Source organism: Urocampus carinirostris, chromosome 2, assembly GCF_059441175.1.
Source record: "Urocampus carinirostris isolate Australia breed hairy pipefish chromosome 2, RoL_Ucar_1.0, whole genome shotgun sequence".
Classification (NCBI taxonomy): domain Eukaryota; kingdom Metazoa; phylum Chordata; class Actinopteri; order Syngnathiformes; family Syngnathidae; genus Urocampus; species Urocampus carinirostris.
In genome coordinates this window covers 14,680,949-14,705,863 of record NC_142350.1, presented here as the reverse complement: position 1 = coordinate 14,705,863, position 24,915 = coordinate 14,680,949, and the positions used below count along the sequence as shown (strand labels likewise).

General features: G+C 42.4%; 2 protein-coding genes across 5 annotated transcripts in view; one reads left to right on the top strand and one right to left on the bottom strand.

Moving 5' to 3' along the window:
• The window catches only part of itgb8 (integrin, beta 8), a 47,314-nt gene that overhangs the window by 1,455 nt on the left and 20,944 nt on the right, over window positions 1-24,915 (bottom strand). For 2 of the 3 annotated variants that reach the window (XM_088329031.1, XM_088329032.1), the window contains exons 11-16: window positions 24,450-24,855; window positions 23,094-23,316; window positions 22,916-23,022; window positions 14,747-14,854; window positions 12,261-12,424; window positions 7,532-11,810 (exon numbers count right to left, since the gene is read on the bottom strand). In XM_088329031.1, coding sequence (XP_088185157.1) covers window positions 11,688-11,810; window positions 12,261-12,424; window positions 14,747-14,854; window positions 22,916-23,022; window positions 23,094-23,316; window positions 24,450-24,855 — 1,131 coding nt within the window. In that variant the 3' untranslated portion in view covers window positions 7,532-11,687. Of the gene's footprint in view, window positions 1-7,531; window positions 11,811-12,260; window positions 12,425-14,746; window positions 14,855-22,915; window positions 23,023-23,093; window positions 23,317-24,449; window positions 24,856-24,915 lie in introns of those variants that run through there. The other variant, XM_088329033.1, reaches the window with a different exon arrangement.
• sp8a (sp8 transcription factor a) lies at window positions 7,168-9,024 on the top strand. 2 transcript variants are annotated; one of them, XM_088329036.1, is made up of 2 exons: window positions 7,168-7,373; window positions 7,882-9,024. In XM_088329036.1, the coding sequence occupies exons 1-2, from the start codon at window positions 7,338-7,340 to the stop codon at window positions 8,767-8,769; spliced, it is 924 nt and encodes a 307-aa protein (XP_088185162.1). In that variant the 5' UTR covers window positions 7,168-7,337; the 3' UTR covers window positions 8,770-9,024. The 2 variants fall into 2 exon arrangements, with proteins under 2 accessions (XP_088185162.1, XP_088185161.1); XM_088329035.1 differs by having other exon boundaries at window positions 7,879-9,024.

Sequence of the window (24,915 nt, the reverse complement as noted above, 5' to 3'; positions counted from 1 at the left end):
AGTTTCCTCCCACATTCCAAAAACATGCATGTCAGGTTAATTAGCCGGTCCAAATTGTCCCTAAGTGTGAATGAGCGAGCGAATAGTCTGTCTCTGTGTGCCCTGCGACTGGATGGCAACCAGTTCAGGGTGTCCCCTGTCCACTGACCGGAGATCGCTGGGATGGGCTCCAGAACCACCGCGACCCTATTGAGGATAAGTGGTGCAAATAATGGATGGTTGAATGGATATTAGACCTTAAACTTAAAAAAAAGGATTTATTTTATGAAAACATTTCCAAAAAAATGAATAAGTAAAACACTTACAATATAACTTAAAACGGTTAATATATTAAAAAAAATGTGTATTTAATTCTTAAGAACAAATTGTTTTACAGGTTTCATGACAAATGTTTGCTTTATCTTTGTGTGAAATACCTTTCTTGAATCTAAGGGAAAAGAGTTGTTTTCATCGTCTAGTGGTCCAAAATAAAATTGTTAACATGGCTGCCAAATGTATTTCTTAGGAACCCGTTGTAAAATGTTAAAAATTAGAATAAAGAAATAAGAATCTAAGGAGCATTTATCAACATGCACATTATGCTGCAATGGTTCAATGTTGAGCGTATTGGTGGTATTAGGCTACCTAACAAGGTAGGAAGTTATTCATTTTTCTGCTAGATAGCTCTGCAGCTAGCCTTTTGATTGGTTCAGTTTTTTATGTACTTAATCTTAATTACTCATAGTTAATCAGTTTTACCTAATTGTTTTTTTTTCTTTACAGCTTACACCTAAAAACAAGTTTATTTAAAATGTTGAAGGTATTAGTGGCTAGCTAGCCAGCTTCTACACAGATACGTGAGATAACTTGGTTGGAAATACTTTAGAGAATAGATGCTTCATATAATGAAGAACTAGATAAATGTTGATCCTAATGTGTTTTTTGTTTACTTTTGAATTAGCTAGATATTGATCTAACTAGTTAACAAGGTAGCCAACCAGCTAGCCATTTGCTTGTTAACTAGTTGGATATGGATAGAGGGAGTATTCGATTATGGTCTCGGGGTTGTACACAGCAATCAAAAGAAATAATGATCTTTATAGCCTCTACTTCCTGAAGTGTCAACGACCAATTAGGACTCATCTTTTTTGAAGCTTAGTCGAGATCGGCAACTGAGATTTCACTTTAAAACAGCAAGTTGAATTGATAGAAACAGGTGAGTTTTGCTTGTGAATTAGATTTAAAAACGAAATATTAATTACAAAAAGACTTACATCAAATGTATTTTAAAGAACAACATCCCAGGTAAAGTGTTGAGCAGTGTCGCAGGTGATACTAACCAAAATTGTACTCATTATAATTCAAACTTTAAACACAAGCAAAGGATATTTTCACAATAACGTATTCAGAAAGTGAAATGTTTTAAACAAAAATATTCTTTTAAATCTAACCCCTTGTCAATTGTGATGTTAAAAACTTCACCTTTAATGACGCTGTTACTTTAAATCAGTGTTTCCCAAATGGGTGCATGCAATGTAGGCTTGTATGCGAGTTTATACGGTACTCGAAGTCAATTTTGGTTTTGCTGGTCATTTTGAAGAATAAAAAGGAATATATTCTACTAACTCAACTCTAAATTGAGAACCTCTGCTATAAATCACTTGCTTAACATTATCTCAAGAGAATTGTGGATGCTACATTTACCTCGAAAAAATCTCAAGAATCTATCCCGCAATTCACAATTAGACTCGTTTTCCTCCTCAGTTCACTTAAGCACACGGTATGTTAATCTTTTGTTATACATGAATGTAAATGAGGCATTTTGTAAGAGTACTCGTTAAGCGGGAATCTCGGCTTTTTACTAACGGCATTTGTGGCCCTCGCGGGAATTTCTTTTAAAAAATCTATCCTTGTGTCATGAAACCACATTATCGCTTAAGTGCACTTCTGGAATAGCTCGCGCTGAAAGCGTGTGGGTAGGAAAAAATGGCGCAGTGTTTGTTATTGTTGTTTCTATGGCTTTTTTCTTGGCTAGCTTGTCAGATTGCTTTCGTAGACGCGTCATTGTGGGATGAGCGCAAAGAATTATTCAACTTGATTGCGAACGCGGAACAAAGGGGATGCAGTACATAGGAATGTTTTTATAGCAGCGAACCTGAAATGCGGCTCCATTCTTTAAAACGACTGATATTCTCGTGTGTCTATCAAGGCAAGTAACCAAAAGCATGCGCATGAATTATTTATTTCTTTAATGAACTTCAAAATATTATATTACCTTATACCAGCTAAACTCTCCAAGCATGTTTGAAATTATCGCTGGTCTGGACGACTTGACCCAGTTCAGGGGTGTCAAACTCGTTTTAGCTGGCGGCCACATGCTAGAAAAAAAAGTATCACAGGAGCCAGACGAGTAGATGAAGGGAAAGAGAGAAAGAGAGAATACGGGAGACAGAGTAGGAGAATGAGAGAAAGAAAGAAAGAAATAGAAAGTGAGAGTACAATTAAGGAAGGGAGAGCACACTAGAAAATAAGGGAGGAAAAGGAGAAAGGAAGAGAAATAAAGCGGGAGAAAATCCAGAAGGATGAAGAAAAAGAATGAAGACAGAAAAAGTCAAAAATAGAGAGGGATAAAGAATGAGAAGAAAAAAAAGGGCAAGAGACAAAAATAGAAAGATTGAGAGAGAGAGAGAAATATTGAGAGAAAGAGGAAAAAATGTGCAAAAGCAAAAGAAAAAGGAGAGAAAGAGCGGAGAGAGGAGAATGAGATAAAAAGAGAAATGGAAATAAGAGAGACATAGAAAGAGAAAAATTAAGATAGAGAGGGTGAGAGAAAAAAGAATGAGCGAAGAGAGAAACAAAATAAAAAAGGGAAGAGAGAAAAGAAGAAAGCAAAAAAAGAAGAAAATAAAGAGACGAGGAGAGAGAAAAAAATAAAGGAGACTGGGAGAGAAAAAGAAAGAAATCAAGAACAGAATTAGAGAGAAAGGATAAGAGAGGAATACAGATCCAGTTGCTTTGAGAGTGGCGTATGGCTTTGATGACATCAAGGGGACACATTTAAGCGCATCTTGTTCTTCTCTTTTGCTTTCTCAGCGTGGTCTCACGGGCCGGATTAAGACTAGTCGGGGGCCTGATCCGGCCCTCGGGCCGCATGTTTGAAAATAGATCTCCTTTACCAAAACAGTCTTACCAAAGTTATTTTTTAGATGATCAGCTCCTCTTTCAGATTTTCATTACTGCATTGATATTAATTGTTCTCCGCAGAGCTTTAAAAATATATACAGTGATTGTAGTTTCATCAATTTGACACCTATCTAAACCACGAAAGAAAGACTGTGTACAGGGAGGACATGTTATTGAAGCTTTAATTTCCTTCTCCCGATGCTGAAAACCGCACCAGTAAAATACAATGCATTGAGACTGTCTGCTAAGAAGTGCATAAACATTATTTACATCATATAAACTGTTTTAGAAACGTGCAATCGTTTGATTCCAGTTTCGTTTAACTTGCCACCAACACATCTCTTTATCCGGGATTTTTTGAAGAAGTTTGATTTGGAAACACAAGAATGTCACACTTTACAAAACCACAGGGCCCTTATTGCTATTGTGCAAGAGCGAGCTACAGTAAGCCCTGTGCGGGGGCTTGCGTTTGGCGAATCCACAACGGTTTGGAGCAACGTCAATCATCCTGCCCTCCCAAACAGACTACGAGACTTGTCATGGATGGTGGCTCATGAAGTTCTCCCAGTCAGAGCTGTAATGCACCACCGAGGAATGTCAGCGACTTCGACGTGCCCTCGACCTGGCTGTGGCGCCCAGGAGTCGGTGAGGCACCTTTTTTGTGAGTGCAGCGCTGCCAAGGTCTTGTGGACAATGGCCGAACAACTAGGAAAGTTCCCGGACTTGCCAGCAGGAGAGGTCCCTGATGCACAGTACGTGCTTTACGGGGTGAGTCGGTCGAGGAGGCATCGGAACGACTTTGCCAGGGACTGGCTCACTCTCGCCGCCATCAAGGACGCCATCTGGACCTCCAGAAACCTGCTGGTATGGAGGTGCAGGCAGATCCCCCCCGTGGCTGTGCTCCAAATGGCTGCAGATACCATACAATCTGCGAGCGGCGGGCCTAGGACGCAGCCATAAAGAAGACTCGTCTGTACCCACCCGGAGGGGGGAGCCGGAGCTACGCTGTGGGAGTCCCGGCAGCAACGGCCTGGGTTGTGGAACCCAGAAGGGAGAGGACCCACGCAGAATGGAAAGGACCCACACAGAGGACTGGAAGAATGCTGCTTGGGAGGGTGGGATGGCAGAGCTATGCCCTTGCACAATAGTATTGCCTTTTACACGCTGGTTAACTACTGTTAAAAGAAAATAACTCTGAAATTGTTTAATTGATGTTGAAAATGTCAGGAAAAAATGTTAAAACGTCATATCGTTACGTCATATTGTCAAATATAAAAAAAAATGTGAATATGCTTGATGGCTGTGTTTTGCTGCTGTTGGTGTCAGTGGATTTGTTCAGACCGAGGACAATCGACTTTGGCCTGGACGGATCTATTGACACTAACAAAGATGTTATATAATGAAATTGTGAATATGTTTGATTTTCGAGAAGGTTTGTTCAAACCTCACTTTGTGTTTGCTGTTAAAAACGTAATATTGGAATATAATATTGTGAATGTGCTTAATTGCTGTTGAGATTGTCATGATTGTTTTCTGTTTTTAGTGTCAATAAATTTGTTCAAACCAAAAAAACGTGCGACATAACCTTGTTAATCCTTCAACATGGATGGAGATGGATTGGACATAAATCAGTCCTGTCAGATATTGTCTGGGTATTTGAGCTGGCAAAACCGAAGTAACGCCGAAAATCAAGAAATAGTTTTATTTTATGACACTTTTCATCTCAAAATTTCAAAACACAAAACGTTTGTTTAGAACACTTACTAATGAACTCACATCTGTTTTTAGCCTTGTATTATATTTTAAAGACAGTAACTTATCAATTGAAGAAAAAAAGTGTGGTTTTTCTTTATATCCCCTTTACCAAAGTCCTACAGAAGCTAATTGTTAGCCAATGTGTCCATGCAGTGAGTTTTGAGGAGTTTGCAGACAAAAATCAATTCCTAATGTGCAAAAATGTCATTTCCAACTAAAGCTAGACAGAACACATGCTACTTCTTCTTTAATAACCGTTTTGGAATGCTCTTTATCGCCATCTACTGGAGCTAAACTGTTTGGGGTGGGTATAGAATTATTTGGATTTTTAGTCCTATCAACAATTATAAAATAACAAGTACGTGGTCGGAATATTTTCCTTTTGTTTACCATACCTGTTGGAATTTATTTTGGGTGTATTGGCTTTCGCTAATTGATTACACAACCCCGGTCTGTTTTTGGGAATATATAGGTTTCGGTCTTATAGTAAAAAGGCCGGGCTCCGATCGCAAAAGATTTTCCTCGACGGCAGCAAAAGTTTAGTACTATTTTCTATTACAAGTAGTTTTTGCAGCATTTCGGTTTAACCACATTCTAATACTAGCGTGTGGGTTGACAAACTCATTTAAGCTCGGGGGCCACCTGGTAGGAAATAAAATTCACGGGAGCCAGAGAGACAGAGTGAGCGAGGGACAGAGACAAAGACAGAAACAGACACACAGATACAAAGAGAGAAAAGATTGAGAAAAATAAAGAAAGAGTGTTAGAGAGAAGGAGAGAAAAGAGAAAGAAACAGAAAGAGAAAAGCGAGAGAGAAGAGAAAAAGAAGAGGAAGAAAGAGAGAAAAGAAGGGACTAAAGAGTGGCTAAAAAGAGAGAATGAGAAAAGGGGGGAAAGAGAAAGAGACAATGAGAAAAAAGAGGGAGAGAAAAAAAAGAGACAGAGAAATAAAAGCGAAAGGAGAGACAGAGACATAGACAGGGACAGACAGTGAGAGAGAGAGAGACAAAGAGGAAAAAAAGAGAATGATAAATAAAGCTGTTCCTGGCTTTGGCATAATCAAAAAACATACTGTATTTACTATTACAGCTCATTTTTCTCTTGCACCTCACTCATCGTTGTCTCACGGGCCAGATCCAATCCCTTGGCGTGCCTGATGCGGCCTGCGGGCTGCATTTTTGAGACCCCTGCTCTGCAGCAAATGATAAATATGACAGCAACCTCCCACCTCGTCAAACACACAAAAATCATTTTAAAATCTATTTTATATATGACTCCCAGTGGTCAAGAAAGGGAGCAGCACAAAGAATTGAATAAATTCTTCAAAATGTGTGTGCTGCGATTCCCCATGAAAAATAGTTAAGTAAATGAAACGACACTTGAAAAGAGTATTGTTTTGTTTATTTCATTATTACACATTAAACAACAAAAGATGTCAATGCAACTTTTACTCATTTTCACGCATTCTTTGGTTGCTTGCTACAGTTCAAGGTGTGATTCTGAGTTAAAGCAGCTTTAAAGCACTAACTCAAAAGGTAAAATTTGACGCACTAATACATATCAAACATTAAATCAGAACAAATTCAACGCAGCTTTATTTTGTATACATTCATTGTAGGTTTGCTAGCCATAGTTCAAACTGTCATTGAGTTAAAGCAGCTGCATTAACTCAAGAGCTGAAGCGTTAACCTTCAGAAAACAATATTAGAACAAAGTCAATACAATCTTTCTTTTTCTGTGTTAACACTTTTTGGAGTTTCTAGCTCCACTTAAAGCAGCGATCAATCCATTCGCGTCATTCGGAATCGGAAAAGCGGAATATGTGTTTTCGGAAGTGGGAGGAATTGTCCGTTTGTTCTGATGAATGACGTGAAATTACAGGGGCGGGCAGCTAGAATGCATCTTCCCCGGGGTTAACTGATCCGCCCCGGGGACAGGATGGGGGTAAACCGGTCCGGCCTCTCCTTCTGCCAGCTCTCGACATCTTTAACTGCACTTATCTTTTAGTTACATTCGCTAAGACATATGTTCTGAAAATGAAATCACTAATAAACATATCGCATGAGTCATGCCCTGTAAATTCGATTGGTTGTTTTTCCTTGGACGCTCTGTTTTTGCTTAAAGAAAATCAACATTGGTTCAATAATCCAAATTGCATTAAAAGCCAATTTCAGAATGAATCAAACTGACGATTTCTTTTCATGACCAATGTGACCCTCCTAATTTCAAACAGTTGTAAATTTGATATAGGACCTCGACATGACTTGGGACCTGGACCTTTTGTTTTGTCTCTGCTGAGAAAGAGACAACCTGCCTTGACTTCTGATTGGTGGACAGGCCTTCAAGGCTTCTGAGGCATGAGGAAGCATCAAGTACAAAAGAGCTAACAAAAAACACACACAAAACACAATGACTGAGGCATGACGGCGCAAATCATGGCTGCAATTCTAATGGGGGTAAGTTTGCATTTGTTTTCTTAATATATTTTTTTTCAACAGAGTTGAATGTAATCCTTCATAAGAGTTTAGATTGTTTATTTTATTCATATATCTTTTGAATGCATAGAGTTAAATTTTATACCTCAATTTTGAAATTGTTTTTATTTAAATATATATATATATATATATATATATATATATATATATATATATATATATATATTAGATACATTTTCCAACACTCAAAGGGTTAAATCAAACCGTAGAAATAGGTTAAATCGTTTTTTTCTCTATTTTTAAGGCCTCAAGTGTTTATAATGGCCCTTAAACCAAAATCAATTTAAACAAAAAGAATAACAGTTCTGTAAGAAAACTTGTGAGCTTTGAAGATGCCAAACTAACAACTTGTGAGTTAACATTAATTCCCACAAATCTATCAGTGGCATGAATTAGAAGTTTCATCGTCCACCAAAACATTGTTTGCATAAAGTTGTAAAAAAATATACTTTTGTCCCCATACAAGCAGGAAGACCCCATTGCCAGCTGCACCCCACTGGCCATGTTGGCGGATACTTGCAGCAGAATCGGCGAGTCAAGCCCCTCCTGCTCCACTCACGACCTCCCAAAGAGCTTCCACCCGTGGGCAAGTAGCGTCCCGGCCACATGTCTCACCTCCCTCGGGCCCCCCTGCAGGAGTAACGAGGTGGTATTATCGGACACTGTCCCCAACGAGTTTGCACGCTACCAGGACTCAGCACAGGCCGAGACAAGTTTCCCCGAACCACCGTCTATGTTTCGGTCCAATTTGCAACCCTACGAGATGCGTATCAAGCCAGAAGTGGGAAGCGGGTCTTGGTGGGATGTCAGAGCCACTTGGGTAGATTCTACTAGCCCTGATCGAAACCCAGGTACTATTCAACATCTCATCCCAAGCGCAAACAGCTTAAGGCCACCCTACTCAGAGTCCAGTTCCTCCGCTGGGCTCCGCCTGCCGGTGTCCTCCTCTCGCCCCTCCTCACGTCGCAACGCCGGCCGGCCCACCTGCGACTGCCCCAACTGCCGCGAGGCGGAGCGCCTGGGTCAGGGTCCGGGGAGCCCGCAGCGGAGGGCGGCGCACAACTGCCACATCCCCGGCTGCGGAAAAGTCTACGGCAAGACGTCGCACCTGAAGGCGCACCTGCGTTGGCACACTGGCGAGAGGCCGTTATTGTGCAACTGGCTCTTCTGCGGGAAGCGTTTCACGCGCTCTGACGAGCTCCAGCGCCACCAGCGCACGCACGCCGGCGAGAAGCGCTTCGAATGCGCCGTGTGCCGCAAGCGCTTCATGCGCTCGGATCATCTAAGCAAACATGCGCGCACACACGGTGCCGATGGCGCGGAGGGGGAAGAAGCTGCTGACGCGGACAATACGTGACTGGACACGTCAAACAAGACTTGTTTTAAACACCAGAAACAAAAAAAATGGCACTTTATAACGAATGTCAAACTAAAACGGCTTACCTCATGCCATGTGTAACTTTTAAAATAAAGTCTAGTTTTACTTTTTGATTGTGTTTATATATTTAAGCCGCAGGTGATTTTTCTTCATCTTGTATCCAATTTTAGGCCATTAGGTAGAATTTGACCTCTAGATGGCACTGTATTGTCTGAGGCGAACGAAAAGCAGTGCCATATAAGCAGTCAAACATTGCAGCGATTACTAGGTATGAACTCCGCGATGTAATACAAATTTATCGACCAATGAATAGTAAAAATAAAAAAACATGACAGTTCATGTGTTTTTGCTGATTATTCAAACTGGATGAAGTCCAGGGTGTAATATTTGACACCTGATAAACACTCAATTCATAAATAAATACAATGATGTTTACTATTGTTTGTGTACTGTAACTCAATGCTAAATCTATTTCACCCTGGTCATCCTGGAAGGGGGATTACCACTTGTGAGGCCCCTTCTCAAGGTTTCCTTTTTCCTCACGCGGAGGTTTTGAGTTTTTCCTTTCACGCATGTTGGTTTAAGATCAGATAATGGTGTAATTGTAATCCTGTGCAGTCATTTGAGACATTTTTGTGATTAAGGGCTATATAAATAAATGTGACTTGACAATGATTTAAATAGGCAAAAATACAAAAACTTCAATATAAATGTTGTTACGTTGGATCCCTTAACCAAGAGGGTCGTAGGGGCACCATTTCCTGTGGTGTGTCTTGGGCAAGTGCAGCCTGGTGGAGCCCATCCCTCTCCAGGCCAACATTTGCACATGTTTAAAAGTAATGGTAGGTCTTTTTGAGAGAGAGAACGAGAGAGCGGGACTACAAAATTGTTCTTTTTTAGCGTGAAAACCTTTTTTTAGGTAAGGGTTTTTGGATATGCGTGAGAGGATGTACATTTCGAGGTGATGGAAATTGAGTGGTAGGCTGTTCTTTTGAATGTTAAGGTTTTGTATCCCTACAAAGGAGTGTTTTCTTGTGTATGAACAACATTCTTTCAGATTAATGGGACATTAAATATAATGTAGGGCCTCCAAGTGGTAAAAAAAATGATTTGAATATGTAAAACTACATGAATTATCATATTAACGTGCATTTTTGAATACTCATAACATTCTTTAACATATCATGAGACTCACCACAAAGGAGCTGACATAATTGTCTACCATCTTGTGGTTAGTTAAAAATAATTGCCAAAAAATTTGATAAACGAATGAGCAAGTGCCCCGCGACCCTACTGAGGATAAGCGGTGCAGCTGATGAGATGAGATGAATGAACAAGTGGTTTGGTCACCTAGTCTCCGTAGTTTGTATTCTTGTGCTTAACACTCATTTTCCATGACATGGCACAATGCAGTGATGTATAGTGGTCAATTAATACACACCATCCCTTTGATCAAAACATAATATAATAAAAGTAAACAAAGTTTAATAAACAAACTCGCCATTATGCCTCAGCCTGGGCAAAAACATCACCATTTAATGACTGAAAACCTCAGGTTAAATTACTCTACACACTAGCCACCTTTGAATCCAAATGAGGTAAATCATATCTTTTTTCTTACGTACATCCTGTTATAAAAGACACTTCATGTCACAATTATTTATCTTGTCTTGCCTTTGTCAATAAAACAGGTCAGACGCACTATACTCGTTAGGCAGCATGTTTGTAAGAAAACAATTAAAGCAAAAGAGTCCTTAACAACCTTAACATGTCAAGAAGGATCCTCTTTTGATGGTTTAGAAAATTAAGAGATTTGTCATCGACAAATTATTTCACAAAACAGTACAGTATTGCATATTTCTTCTAGCTAAAAGGAAACAATGTTTTTTTAGTTTGCAGACACGACATAATAAACTTGTCTCCATGTTCACAATCACGATTATGCCATTCATTTTCCTTGACATCTTTACAAACACACCAACCCCAATTTTCCAAAATAGTTGGGCTCTTTTATTGTGAACAAGCTGTTACTTCGTAGAGATGATTCACCTATTGCTGATATTTCTTCTCACCGTAATCAACATTGTAGAATAGAACTTGAAACAAACAAGATAATACATTAAAATAAATAAGAGTTCGTGTTTTAGCAAAAAAAATTACATTAAAAAGCAGCTGCTGCTGTAAACAATGTTACTACAGATAAAAAAAAACCCCACAAAACTAAAAAGGATTGGAAAATCATCTAGTGCAGAAGAAGTCAACTAGGATTATTGAGCATAGCTTGGACATGGTACCAAGAAATCAAAGTTTTGTCATTCGTCCAGTCTTCATACAGACAGCGCACTTTTTTTAGGTCACATGTTCACACTTAGTGATTTACTTCCAATTGATTGATATAATTTGCTCGTTATTCCAGTGGATTTATTCCCGTTAATGCCCAAATGTTTTTTCAATGAATTCCACTGACATGAAGGAACACCTCAGTACCGGTCAGTAGTATAATGCCAACAAGTGCAAGTCTAAACCCATTTGATATTCACATAAAACTGAAATGAAGTTGATCCGTTTACAAAAAATAACGAAACCTCGAAAAATACAACGTGAATCAATAACAAAGTAAAAAAAGAAAATCGTCAGAAGAGCATAAATTAACCCCAAAACCGTAGTACCTCTGTTGACCACAAGACGGCAGTCAATGATAAAATATTTGGGCCACATGTCCACGCTATACACATAAATTAAGAGTGCGGACTTAAATAAAAAAAATCCTTTGTAGAAGACTTAGTTCTACAATGCAGGAGTTTGCAGGGCTTGTGCTCTTTTTGTTGCCGTTTTTTGTAAGGCCCATAACCACAAAACTGTACTGGCCGTCTTAGTCCCAAAGTCTTGTTTCCAAATCATTGCCAGGGTTCCCCAAGGGGCATCTTGACATGAACGGTCATCTCCACTGAGTGATCAGGCGGTCGTTCTCTTCTGTACGTTACGGTCTTCTCGCTGCTTTTTGGGATGTAGGACAATTCCTGCAAAGTGATTGGGTAACGCAGTATGTGACGACTTCTAGTACTCCTGTTTTATGTGTTTTGTTATATGCTGCCGCTCACAGTTCAGTTGTAGTATTGTAATAGAACATCTGCGGGTCATACTTGAGCACGTCAGAACCAATCAAATGTTTTTTTCCTTTATCTACAGGCGTGAGGTCTGTCATTACAATATCTATTTTTCAACCCCAGTTGATATTCAAATTATGAGGTGCAAAAAACAAATACATGCAAAAACCACATTGACACCATCGCCTTTTTGCTCAGCGGTTTCGTAAATCAATTAGCGGTCACATATCCCAACACTGTTTACTTACTGACTTCGAGAAGAAAGCGGAAATGTAAAAGACAGATGGAAGCCTGTTGCCTCGCTTATGTCCTGACAGTATCATGGTTTTATTACCTCCCGTGCCGCGCTGGTGGTTAGCTCACCTTGCTCGTGCAGGTATATTCGCCGTCTTTGCCGACCTCTCCTAGAGACCAGCCTCTTTTTTGCAGTAGCGGCCTGGACACGGCCACCACAACCAGCCCACATAGAACCGTCAGTGCGCACACACTTAGGAAGGTCCCAACCAGTCGCCCTCTACTGGCACACTCTGTGGACATAGATAGAGATAAATGTAAAATTCTCATCTATCTGTACCAGTAATTAATAAATAGAGATGTTTATTCGTTATATAGTTATATAATTCCTCAAATAAATATGTTTAAGACTTAAAAAGTGGTCGGCGGCGCCCTCTGTTGGCTGCGGCTGCATCGGCTCGCTACAACGGGTCAGGTGCAATCGACATTTCGTTCTGTGTACATTGTTACACAGAATGACAATACAAGGCAATTATTATATTATTATTATTATTAAACAGTGCCCAACAAAGTTCAAACAGCACTTATGTTTCATTAGCCTATGCCATTATCTGTGTTCATCTTAATTTTTTTAGACCTGTTCGGAGCGCAACACATTAAGTTCGAGGAAAGGGGGCTGGGGAAGTGCTGGAGAGACACTCTCGTAACAGTTTTATTTTTATCTGTATTTGTCAATGAAGCACAAAAATATTAAAAGTTAGATAAGGCCCGACCTAGTAGAGTCCGTACAGCAACTAATTCTCTGCCACCATCTCTTGGCTTAAAGTTATGATTGCAGCCATAAGTCTTCAATTCCCGCATCCCACCTTTCAATCCATCCATTATCTGGACCGCTTATCCACACTAGGGTCGCGGGGGTGTTGGAGCCCATCCCAGCTATGTTCGGCCAGTGAGCAGGGGACACCCTGAACTGGTTGCCAGCCACAGGGCACACAGAGACTGACAACTCACTCATTCACACCTAGGGAAAATTTGGACCGGCCAATTTACCTGACATGCATGTTTTGGGGAATGTGGGAGGAAACCGGAGTACACAGGAGGGCTGGTAGCTGGATTTGAACCCATGACCAACAGAACTGTGTTACGGACGCGCTAACCACTCAACTCAGCCTGCACCCCAAATTTAAGTTCGTTTGTTTATTGAATGTTTGTTTGCATTATTTTTTGTATATCTTCCATTATTGGGGTCATGTTTTACTCCAACCATTTTTTTCAAAATCTGAAATTGGTCAGATAAATAAGAATGTTAAAATGTCAGAACAAATATGTATTCATAGATATATATATTTTTTCAAATTAAAAAAATATATAAAAAAATATTTCGGAAGTTTGAATTATCAACATTTATAGTTCAGTGTACAAAATGATGCACGAAAATTAAAATGTATATTTTGAAATATATATCTTAATTTTAATGCAAATTGTAAATCAATTTTGGTTTTAATTTTATTTTAAGCATCAATTCCTAAATATCTCACTCATATTTAAGGTGGGTGCGCCATTTTAAAACTTGGTGTCTTTAAAAAGTTTAAAGTAGAATATTTTCTCAAATAAGCATGTGTTGCCCTTTTCATATGAGATCAAATAGCCTTTATATTTTTTCCCACCGCCCCTATTTGCTATGATCTTTCACCATCACTGTTTCAGCCACAGAACGCATTATGCTGGGGGAAAGGAGGCGGGGGAAGAGCGGTGCGACACTCGTGGATGCCATTTTCCTTTATTCTAGGATCAAAAAGGTGCAAGAAAAGGACTTTCATATACAATCAAAATGCCATATTAACTACCAACAAATTTAAAAAGCGCTTATTCGAGCACGTCTAAGAAAGTCACGTACTTGCACTCGCAACACAAGCAGCTTGACAGAGGCTGCAGTGATGATGATGATGATGATTTTGGCTAGAAAATGTCAGCAAGTACAATATTTGAAAATAGCTAACACCACTTTTAAAGTTGTCCTCTAAACTGAGTCACGTTTCACTCTCTTGACTTACTCATGGCCGAGGAAGTTTTCGCAATCCAAAATAGATGGTCGAGGCCAACTGTACTGACATACGATAGCCACGCGGGCACAAGCCAGGCTCTGAATAGTTAGCCATTAGTTGCATCTCTGCTGGGACCATGTGTAGATGACAACCTCTCGGCTCAAAACAAAGAGCCCAAAGACATTTGGTAACAGGGTTGCTATGGAGACCTGGCTCCGGCTGCACCCGGCGGGAGCAGGCGTCGGCAGTGTCCCGTCGGGTCGAGGGGATAAGGGCAGATGGAGGGAAAATGCACAATAAGCAGTTTTGTTCTGTAACTCCAACGGGGATGAACTCGGATGTGCGACGGGTGTGAAAGTGTAAACCCGATCGTGCGCATGCCTGTGAGCGGACGTGCGTGTTTTAGTAAAGTGAGTAGAGAGAAAAATAGCTCTGGAGAGAAAGGAAATTTGAATTACAGCTGCAGCACTGACAGCAGGCCTGCTGACTCAAATACACCAGAGCGAAGTTGGCCTGCAATAATAGGAGCGCTGCAATCAAATGTTTGTGCGCTGCATTTGTAGGCCTTACCGGCTCTTGTGCCAATGCGTAGCTGGTTCTGTTCGGACTCCGAGCTTGTTTGAAACCAATAGCGGCAGCTGTCACTGCTCAGGTACATGCAGTTGATCCACTTTCCTCCTGGGTGGCATAGATGAAAAAATAATTAGAGATGAATAAACAGTATGTAAAATGACAATTCAAAACAAAAATCAATAACCATCTTTTTACAACAACGATTCACTATGTTGTATTCACCTCTACTAATCTAAGAAAAAAACTCATATTGCAATACAGAGACTCCTCACTACTTCGCACTTTAAATTTTGAATTAAATTGTCATGTCTTTATTGTCATTGATATTAACATGTCGTGCAATGTGTTCTGAGCTGACACCAAATTCTATCACAGGGGCAGGCTAGGGAGGGCTTTGTGTTAGGTGGGCGTATCTGTGTGTGCGACTATGATAGGCAGGTGTATCCTGTCAGTTAAATTGCGGGGCAGGCGCACAAGTCAATGTGTTCACCACAACAAAGAGCTAGTACAGGCTTGTAGCTTTAGCGGCGTGTTACAATGAAAATAAATTCATCAATTGAATATGAATCTGAGGAAAGTCAGAAGAAAGCAAAGAAATGGTGATCACCAGAGGGTGCTCCATGGATTATTGTCAGGTCTAGGAAGCAATCAAGGCAGCGTCAGAAGAAAAGGCAATAGCAAGGCTGTAGGTACGGACTACTGCTACAGCTAGGCTAATAAATTCCTTAAGCCGTCCCTGCCGAGCCTACGTATCACCAACACCAAGTCCATTACCAGTGTCTGAAACTCGTGACTAAAAGTTACCGGACACCAGGACGGACAACTCTGAAAAGTTGCCTGCCCAGCCATGAAGTTGCCTGCCCCATTTTTTGACACTCTTGAAACACAATATGATGACTAATCGCAAAATGAAAAAAAAACAAACTATTGTTGCAAAAGTATTAAGGATTGATAATCATAATATATAACAGAACAACACTTTAAAATTAAGTTTATTATAAATCTACTTATAACATTCATGTATATGACATCGCTGTTTTCCATCTGCCATCAGTTTGTACCTGTAATTACTCATCTTCATTCATGCAATGTTTGCGTTGCGTCGTCTGCTACAAGCCACGTGAACTACTATTTCCACGATGCTTTTATTATACATTTTCATTTTGTAGCTTCATCAATTTTGTTAGCTTCTTTTGAATATTTCTTCTGGGGCTGAGGTTTTGGCTTGATTCCTAACCACTTCTCCATTTTTCTTGTGTTATCTGTGGGTCTACTTTGGAAAATGATATACAAATGCACGACCTTACAACGCTAGGGAAAGTCCGGAAGCATTAAGTTATTCGACGCGGGCTTCTGATCGGCTGCAGAGTATGAACCGAAATTCCGAAATTTCCAAACCGAACGAAGATATCGAAATCGGGATAAAGCAAACGTTTGATTTGGAAAAACAAAACAAACATCGCTTTCTTACATTGAGAACATACAGTAAAGACCATTCATTCAACTGCAATTCTGTTTTTTTTGTAGATCAATAGTTGTTATTTTGTTACAGTTGCATACTCTCAGTCGGTATGGACGTTTGATCGCCGATTTAATAAACAAATAATGTGGTAAAACACATTCCACAGGAGCTACTGTTAGCTGCAGAGCCCGCTCATTAACCTCAATCCTGCCCTGACGTCACGTTTCCCTTAAAAGATCCATCACAAACATAAACAAATGTAACAGACATTACAAGAGAGATTTTTAAAAGTTTATGGTAGAAAGGCGTGTTTGCGAGTAAAAGCATAAAAAGTGTATTCAACTTATTTAAGGGAAGCAGGTTCAGGTGGAGACTGATTAATTAGCTCTTATGACCAGACATGGGGACTTGAGACTTAGTGACTTGGACTCGAGTCGACTCGAGTCGCTGTTTTTATGACTTGTGACTTGACTTGGACTTGGCAATCTAAGACTCGGGACTTGACTTGTGACTTGACTTGCCCAAGAAAAAAATACTTGGGACTTACTTGGGACTTGAAGGTGAAGACTTGAGACTTACTTGAGACTTGCACATGTGTGACTTGGTCCCATGTCTGCTTATGACATTAGTTAGTCCATCCTGTTCTAATAAACACGAGTGTCCACAATTTTCAATCCGCGAGCTCTGTTGTAATCTCCAATGCTTTTTGCACTTTTTGTTTTAGGTTAATTTAAGTCATTTAGGTTGCATACATTTGTAATTATTTATTTATTGTAATTGGTTTTTTTTTTAAATCAGGGAGCTATTTATGTACCTTCATACAAGTTTCTGCCAAGCCTTATTTTATTTCTGCACTGTTAGTTTTTGGTTTAGGTGAAAGATTAGTCATGTTAGATGTGTTATAATTCTAATGTATGTACTGCATTGTAAAGGGTTTCAGAGAGCTAAGTGTTTTATTTGAATTTACTGTAGCGAGCAGAGACGGGAGTCGTAGGCGGAGTGTCAAACAAAGGTGCCAAAGGACGCTGCTTTAATAACATGTAAACTTGCGATAACCAAAACAAACACACGAGAGTGGCTAGAACCGGTCGAATTAAGAGTCCCCCTAGGAACTCGCTAACTAAACAATAGTTCCGTGGGTGAATTATGTACAACCCACTACACAAGCCCCCCCAGAATTCACCCATAGTCAAAGTCTCTGTGCCTGGTTGGGACGCTGACCCGGCCACTGCGGGTACAAGGAGTTGGAATAGCAGGGGGGTGAGAGCTTGTGGACTCAGTTGGAAAGCCCACAGTTGCTGGGGGCGGAGGGTCAGAGTGGGTACCCACGGGACCGAAGGGTCGTGCCGCAGGAGGACGGCCGCGCCGTGGGGCTTGGGCCAGTTCCAATGGCTTGGACATATCCATGTGGGCAGGCTTAACCCTGTCCACGGAGACAGTCTCTGGCCTACCACCGATGTCCACGACCATGGTCTTGTCGCCATGCTGCAGGACCTTAAACGGTCCATCATAAGGAGGGCGCAATGGTCCGCGGTGGGCATCGTGGCGAATGAAAACAAAACCAGCCGAGCGCAGGTTGGAGGGAACCCGTGAAACTGGCCTGCCGTGTCGCGATGTGGGGATAGGCACAAACGCTCCCGCAGTGCCCTGCAAGATGGACTTCTCCCTGGATGCAGCCCAGGGTGTCGTTGGGTCTGGGATGAAATCACCTGGCACCCGCAGCACTTGACCGTAAACCAACTCAGCTGAAGAGCACTGAAGGTCCTCTTTGGGAGCGGTCCTCAGTCCCAGCATGACCCAGGGTAGCTTATCGACCCAGTCCCCATCGGTCAGGCTGGCGCGCAAGGCCGCTTTCATCGAGCGGTGGAACCGCTCGCACAACCCGTTAGCCTGGGGGTGGTAGGCAGTGGTGCGGTGAAGTTTGACTCCAAGGCTCTCGGCAACCGTGTTCCACATCTCGGAGGTGAACTGTGCGCCCCTGTCAGATGAGAGATCTGCAGGGGGTCCAAAACGGGCGACCCAGGTTCCGATGAACGCCCGGGCCACATCGACAGCTGAGGTGGAAGTCAGCGGAACTGCTTCAGGCCAACGGGTCGTCCTGTCCACCATCGTCAGGAGGTAAGTGAAACCGTGTGAAGGGGGCAGTGGGCCCACCAGGTCAATGTTAACGTGGTCAAACTTCCGTTCGGGGATGGCAAATGGTACCAATGGGGCCTTGATGTGACGGTGCACTTTGGCGCGTTGACATGCCACGCATGAGTCGACCCAGTCCCGGACGTCCTTTCTCATCCCTTTCCACACAAACTTCTGGGCCACTAGCTTAATGGATGCTTTCCTGCCAGGATGAGACAGGCCATGTATTGCCTCAAAAACAGCCCGACGCCAGCCAGCAGGGACAAGCGGGCCTAGGCCAACCCATGGAGACGTCACAACAAAGCTTGGCCCCTGAGTTTCCGACCGCAACCTCCTCCAGCCGCAAACCAGTGTCTGAGCTCTTGAGCGTTTGGATGCCGTTATCAGAAGCCTGGTCCACACTCATACTGGAATAATCAAGCCCCAATTGCACAGCGCTGATGGTTGCTCTGGACAGGCAATCCGCAACCACGTTGGACTTCCCAGCAATGTGCCTGATGTCAGTCGTGTATTCCGATATGAATGACAGCTGGCGCTGCTGGCGGGCAGACCATGGTTCGGACGTCTTGGACATGGAGAACGTAAGAGGCTTATGATCAACAAAGACGATGAACTCACGGCCCTCCAAGATGAAACGGAAGTGGCGAATCGCCAACCAGATGGCAAGTAGTTCTCTGTCGAATGCACTGTATTTACGTTCTCTGGGGACCAGCTGGCGACTAAAAAAGGCGAGTGGCTGCCAAGCATTGTCAACCCACTGCTCGAACACAGCACCCACTGCAAGGTCTGATGCGTCTGTAGTCAGTGCGACTGGGGCTCCGGGGGCTGGGTGAGCCAGCATGGCTGCCTGGCACAGCGCGGTTTTTGTGTCCTTGAATGCCTTGATCCTCTCAGCGGTCCATTCAACAGCTTGATTGGGTGACCTACCCTTGAGGGCTTCGTAGAGTGGGCGCATGACATCAGCGGCTCGGCGAATAAACCTATGGTAGAATGTCACCATGCCGAGAAACTCCCTGAGGCCCCGTGCTGTTGGCGGCTGAGGAAAGGTGGAGACGGCCTCTACCTTAGACGGCAGGGGGGAAGCCCCATCCTTGGTGATGAGATGCCCAAGGAAGTGGATGGAGGGTACGCCAAAAACACATTTCGCGGGATTTATAATCAAGCCATGCTGACTGAGCTTGGTGAAGAGGTCTCTGAGGTGCTCCAAGTGTTCCTCTTCTGAGGAGCTGGCAACCAGGACGTCGTCCAGGTAGACGAACACAAAAGGCATGTCCCTGAGCACTGAATCCATCAGCCTTTTGAAGGACTGAGCGGCATTTTTCAGTCCGAACGGCATCCTGAGAAATTCGAACAACCCAAATGGAGTTATCACGGCCGTCTTCGGTATATCTGAGGGATGCACTGGCAGTTGGTGGTATCCGCGCACGAGGTCCACCTTGGAAAAGAGAAGTTTGCCCGCCAGGTGTGCAGAGAAGTCTTGAATGTGCGGGACCGGGTAACGGTCGGGCGTGGTAGCCTCGTTAAGGCGGCGATAGTCCCCGCATGGGCGCCAGCCACCGCCTGGTTTCGGGACCATGTGTAATGGAGAGGCCCAGGGGCTGTCTGATCGGCGAATGATGCCGAGACGTTCCATGTTAGCAAATTCGGATTTAGCAACTGCCAGTCTGTCTGGATTGAGTCGTCGGGCCCTGGCATGAACCGGGGGCCCCTTGGTTTCAATGTGGTGCTCAACCCCATGTCTGGTCGTGGAGGCTGAGAAGGTGGGCTTCGCCAGACTGGGGAACTCGGCGAGGAGCCGGTGGTAAATATCACCGTCCAAGAGAGAGCTGGACAGACCCTCAAAAATCCCCTTGTCGCGGACACACGCGAGAGAGGAGAAATTCAATGCGTCAACGAGGCGGCCATTTTTCACATCGACGAGTAATCCATTGGCACACAGAAAATCTGCACCAAGAAGAGGAAAAGCAATATCCGCAGTGACAAAGTCCCATGTAAACTGCTGACCCCCAAAACACACGTCCACTGTCCGTGTCCCGTATGTGCGGATGGGGGTGTCATTGGCAGAAGTTAATGGAGGTCCATGTGTTCCCCCCCCACATCGTCCACAGTGGCAGGGAGGACGCTCCTCTGGGCGCCGGTGTCACACAAGAACTTTTGGCCGGAGATGGCGTCCCGGATGAACAGTAGCCGGTTTCTTGCGCCTGCACTCACGGCCGCTACAGAGTGCAGGCCTCGAAGTTTCCCGTCGCGTTGGAGGTGCAAGGGGGACGGCACTTCTTGGCCCTGGGCCCAAAACGTGCATGGTAGTAACACAGACCTGACACATTCTGATCGTCGGTGGCCGCGCGTGCCTTGCTGGCTGGGGGCGTCGCACTTGATGGTGTGTAGGCGCGTGTAGGGGCCAGCACCTCATGTGTGTATCTATGCGTGGCCAGGAAAAACCGGTCCGCTTCCTCTGCCAGTGCACGCGGATCTGTAATGGTTGTATTTGCAAGCGCCGTCTGGACATGCGGCGGCATGTGACGCAGAAAAAGTTCAATGAAAAGAAAATTTGGCTCTTCGGTGCCAAGCAAGTTTAACATCATTTCCATGTGATCCGATGGCTTACTGTCTCCTAAGCCCTGAATAGCAAGGAGGCGTCGAGCACGCTCAGAACGCGACAGTTCAAAGATTCTGAGGAGATATGCCTTCAGTCCCTTATATTTATCCAGTTCAGGAGGGGATGTGATGAAACTCACCGCTCTGGCTGCAGTTGAGCTCCCCAGAGCAGACACCACGTGGTAATAGCGAGAGTCATCGTTAGTGATTCCGTGCAGGGCGAATCGAGCTTCTGCTTGTGCGAACCACGTTAGCGCTGATGACTCCCAGAACTCGGGGAGCTTGAGAACGGGCGCGTATGCCATGACGGTATGCTCAGTAGTATGCACAGCCTCGGAAACTTCCACGAGACTAATGTCGGGGTCACCAATGTAGCGAGCAGAGACGGGAGTCGTAGGCGGAGTGTCAAACAAAGGTGCCAAAGGACGCTGCTTTAATAACATGTAAACTTGCGATAACCAAAACAAACACACGAGAGTGGCTAGAACCGGTCGAATTAAGAGTCCCCCTAGGAACTCGCTAACTAAACAATAGTTCCGTGGGTGAATTATGTACAACCCACTACATTACCACAAATATTCTTTTTTTTGTTGCATTATTAAAAATGTGTCCCAAATTTTAGGCGAGCAGCAAATTAATATCTGCTCCAAATAGCGCTACTCGGCCTAAATTCAATACTAATAATCTGTGTGGGCCCTGTAAATCCTATATTGGTCAATCCCTATACTGCACCCTTTTCAACCGTGATAACTGCATTTAAAGTGAGAATTGAAAACAAAAATAACTGGCTTTTGAAAAGAATATTTCACTATGTTGTACATATGCAAATATAAGTACCAATTTATGAATTTAATACATTTCTGAAACATTTATCAGGCAGAAAACCAACCGACCGACCAAAATCAGGCCCGTTTTTAATCAAACTTGACAGGCGGCCATTTTGTTTTGGACAATGACGTCACGTTAGCTCAGGATTCAGACTACAACCACTCACAGCGCAACTTTTACCCGAATTGGGTCACATGACGACAATCAATTGTAATGGCTGCCACAAAATGCCTTTTAAAAATAAAACGTGGATGTTTAGTCTCATAGAACAGCTGTTAATTGAAATTGCCACGTTTAGTTTTTTTTTTTTTTAGCAAAGAAATGTAACTTAAAGAAATAATATCTTTCTCATTTCCAAGTATATCCAATTAAAAATACCAACATTAGAGACAAGGTTTCTTAAAGGCTATGTTTGTTGTAATTTGTTCTTCACATTGACAACATGAGGCCCCCTTTTCCAAACTTGTGTTTTTTTCCTGGGGGAAAAAATGCAACTAAATGAGATACCTCAACTCGGGTAAAGTCAACTTTGCTAACATACGGTAATTAATATAACCTACCACTCATAGCTAGAACACGTGGGAGTCCCTAATTGTTCTTTACAATCAAAATTGAGTTATTCAATTACCTTATGTGTCACAAAAACAAGAAAATACTGTTAAATGTCCAGCTCAATCAACTCGGTGGAACTTTTGTCCATTTTAAACTGTCAATTTCTGCTAAAAACGGACGGGGCAATTTAAGGAACCTTTCACCGTGGGTTGGTTATCTGGTATTTAGTCACAATATAGTGATATGTTTAGAGGTAATCAAGTGAAACTAATTTCAAAAACATACTTTTAAGTGGTGTGTATATGACAAACATTTACATTATAACCGAAAACACTAAATCAACATTTAGGCATAAGATATTCTTGGTTGAAAATGTGAAAGATCCGACTGCAAATTTTTTTGTGTGTCTGTGAACTCACCGCGAGTCCAGCACCGAACAACGCTGGTTGCTTTGATTGGGAGCTTCCGGGTGAGGACAAGTCCTCACCATAATAAGATAATTTTATTGTGAAAGAGTTTAACTCAACCTTCGCTATTTCACTAAAGTTATTTGATAAGAACATAAAAAATACGATAAGAATAAAATTAATTACCTGACACCATCCCACTGCTGTAAACGACGTCTGCGTCGCAAGTTCGGTTGCAGTCTCCCGCCTCATTTAGTTTAAATCCGCGGGATGCGTGGCAGTCCATGCACTTCCTGAAAAAAAGATGCCAACATTATAAACACAGTTTCCCATCATGCCTTGTACTTGCAACCTTGGGAATTACCAGTTTGATTGGCAGGAGCTTTGACAAGCAGGACACCTTTCACAAAAGTCCCCCGAGTATCTGTGACTGTCGCAAACACAGCGCCCGCACGCGCACGCGCCTCGCCCGCTGCACAACGAGCCATCAGGTGATTGACAGGTTGCCATGGAAACCGGACAACTACAACTATCACCTGACCAGTTGTCCTCGCACACACATTTGCCCAAAACACAAACACCGCGCCCTGGAATAAAAAAAAGATCGAATACAAGAATACAAATTGAATTATAAGTGTTTCTGTGTCAAAGCAGAGGTCTCAAACTGAATTTACTTGGGAGTCCCCAGAGCTAGAGTCTGGGTGAGGTTGAGCCAAATTGGGTTTTTTTACCCCAAAAGTTCGGATACAAAATCTCTACTGTTCTCAAAATTTTTGTTTTTATAATTTCCCTCCACAAAAGGAGATGTGAGAATAAAAAATACATTGAACATAATTATGAAAACAATCAGTCAGTAATAAATTAATCAATTTTCTGCTAGGGATGCACTTGAAGACAATGTGTATTATGCAGCACTTCCTGAAGCTAAAAATTAAGATAATTCATTAAAAAAAAAGACTATCGAATGAATTAGCAAAAATACATTATCATATTAATATGCATCCTTTACACTACAAGGTCAAGAAATCTCTATTAATTTTACATAATATAAAGGCTCACGGAGAGGGGGATGAGATCATCATACGTCATATGCTTGCTTTTTTTTCTTCTCTTCCTTCTTTTTTCTGGCTTTTCGTCTCCTGTCTTGTTTTTTCTTTACCTTCATTTCCTTTCTTTTGTTATTTTCTTTCTTTTTTTCTTTCCCCTTTTTCTTTATTTTCTGTACTTCATTCTTTCCTTGATTTATTCTTTTTCTGCTAATTTTCTTTCTTTTCTTTCATTTTCTTCCATCTTTTTCCCCATTTTCTTTTTTACATCTATTTTCTTCCGTCCTTCCTTCCTTCCTTTGTTTTTTGCTGGTTTATTTTCCCTTATATCTTTTCTTTCCCTTTTTTCTTTCTTTCCGAAAGGTTAGGCAAAAATTTGTGTAGAAAATTGTGTTACACGGCCACTTTGAGTCTCTAGTTTGTATTTTTTGTTGTGTTTTTCTAGCACTCGGTTTCGGTTGCATGACAGGATACAGTGACATCTAATGATCAAGTCATACACACCATCCTTTTAACTTTCATATCAAGGCGGTAGCCTCAGACTATCGCCCTGACGGTCACAATTGGCCCTTGGGAATTTGAGACCTCTGCATTACACAATACAGCTGCATCTAGAGGTCAAACATTACACAGTGTCCCTTTAAGAAGGAAACATTTTTTTAAAAGAAACTTACCCCCACATAGCAGCCCATCCTTATAAGAACACGAGAAGTCATCACTTTCGCAGTATTTGCCGTAGACGGTGCCAAGTCTGCTGTGCTCACAAACACACCTCCCGCATTCGCACACACCACGTCCGTTGCAGTCCAAATTAGAGCCTTCCGCTCGACAATCCCACTCGGATTCATTAACAAGTCCCCGATGCGGGTTCTGCTCCTGCCCGCTGCCGTCTGGATTCGAGCAGGGCGAGCGTGGCATTTCTCGGCAACCTCCCGTCTGATCACAACTGCACCGGCATCTGGAGTGGATTCGAACAGTGGTGGATTCGTTGTAACCCACGGGGCGAACCGTGACGCGGACGTCTTCATCTGCAACGTTGTCGGGGCAGGAGTGCAGGCCAATTGTAACGTTGAAGTAGACCTGCGTTGGTGTTAAACAAAAAAAAACGTAATTGTAGAGTAGGATAAGCATCTAGCAATC

Excerpts from the sequence above, each read along its gene's own strand:
- sp8a (XM_088329035.1), top strand. The coding sequence starts at position 7,338 with ATGACGGCGCAAATCATGGCTGCAATTCTAATGGGG. Across the intron at positions 7,374-7,878 it reads TGGCTGCAATTCTAATGGGG|CAGGAAGACCCCATTGCCAG; the intron begins GTAAGTTTGCAT and ends TCCCCATACAAG.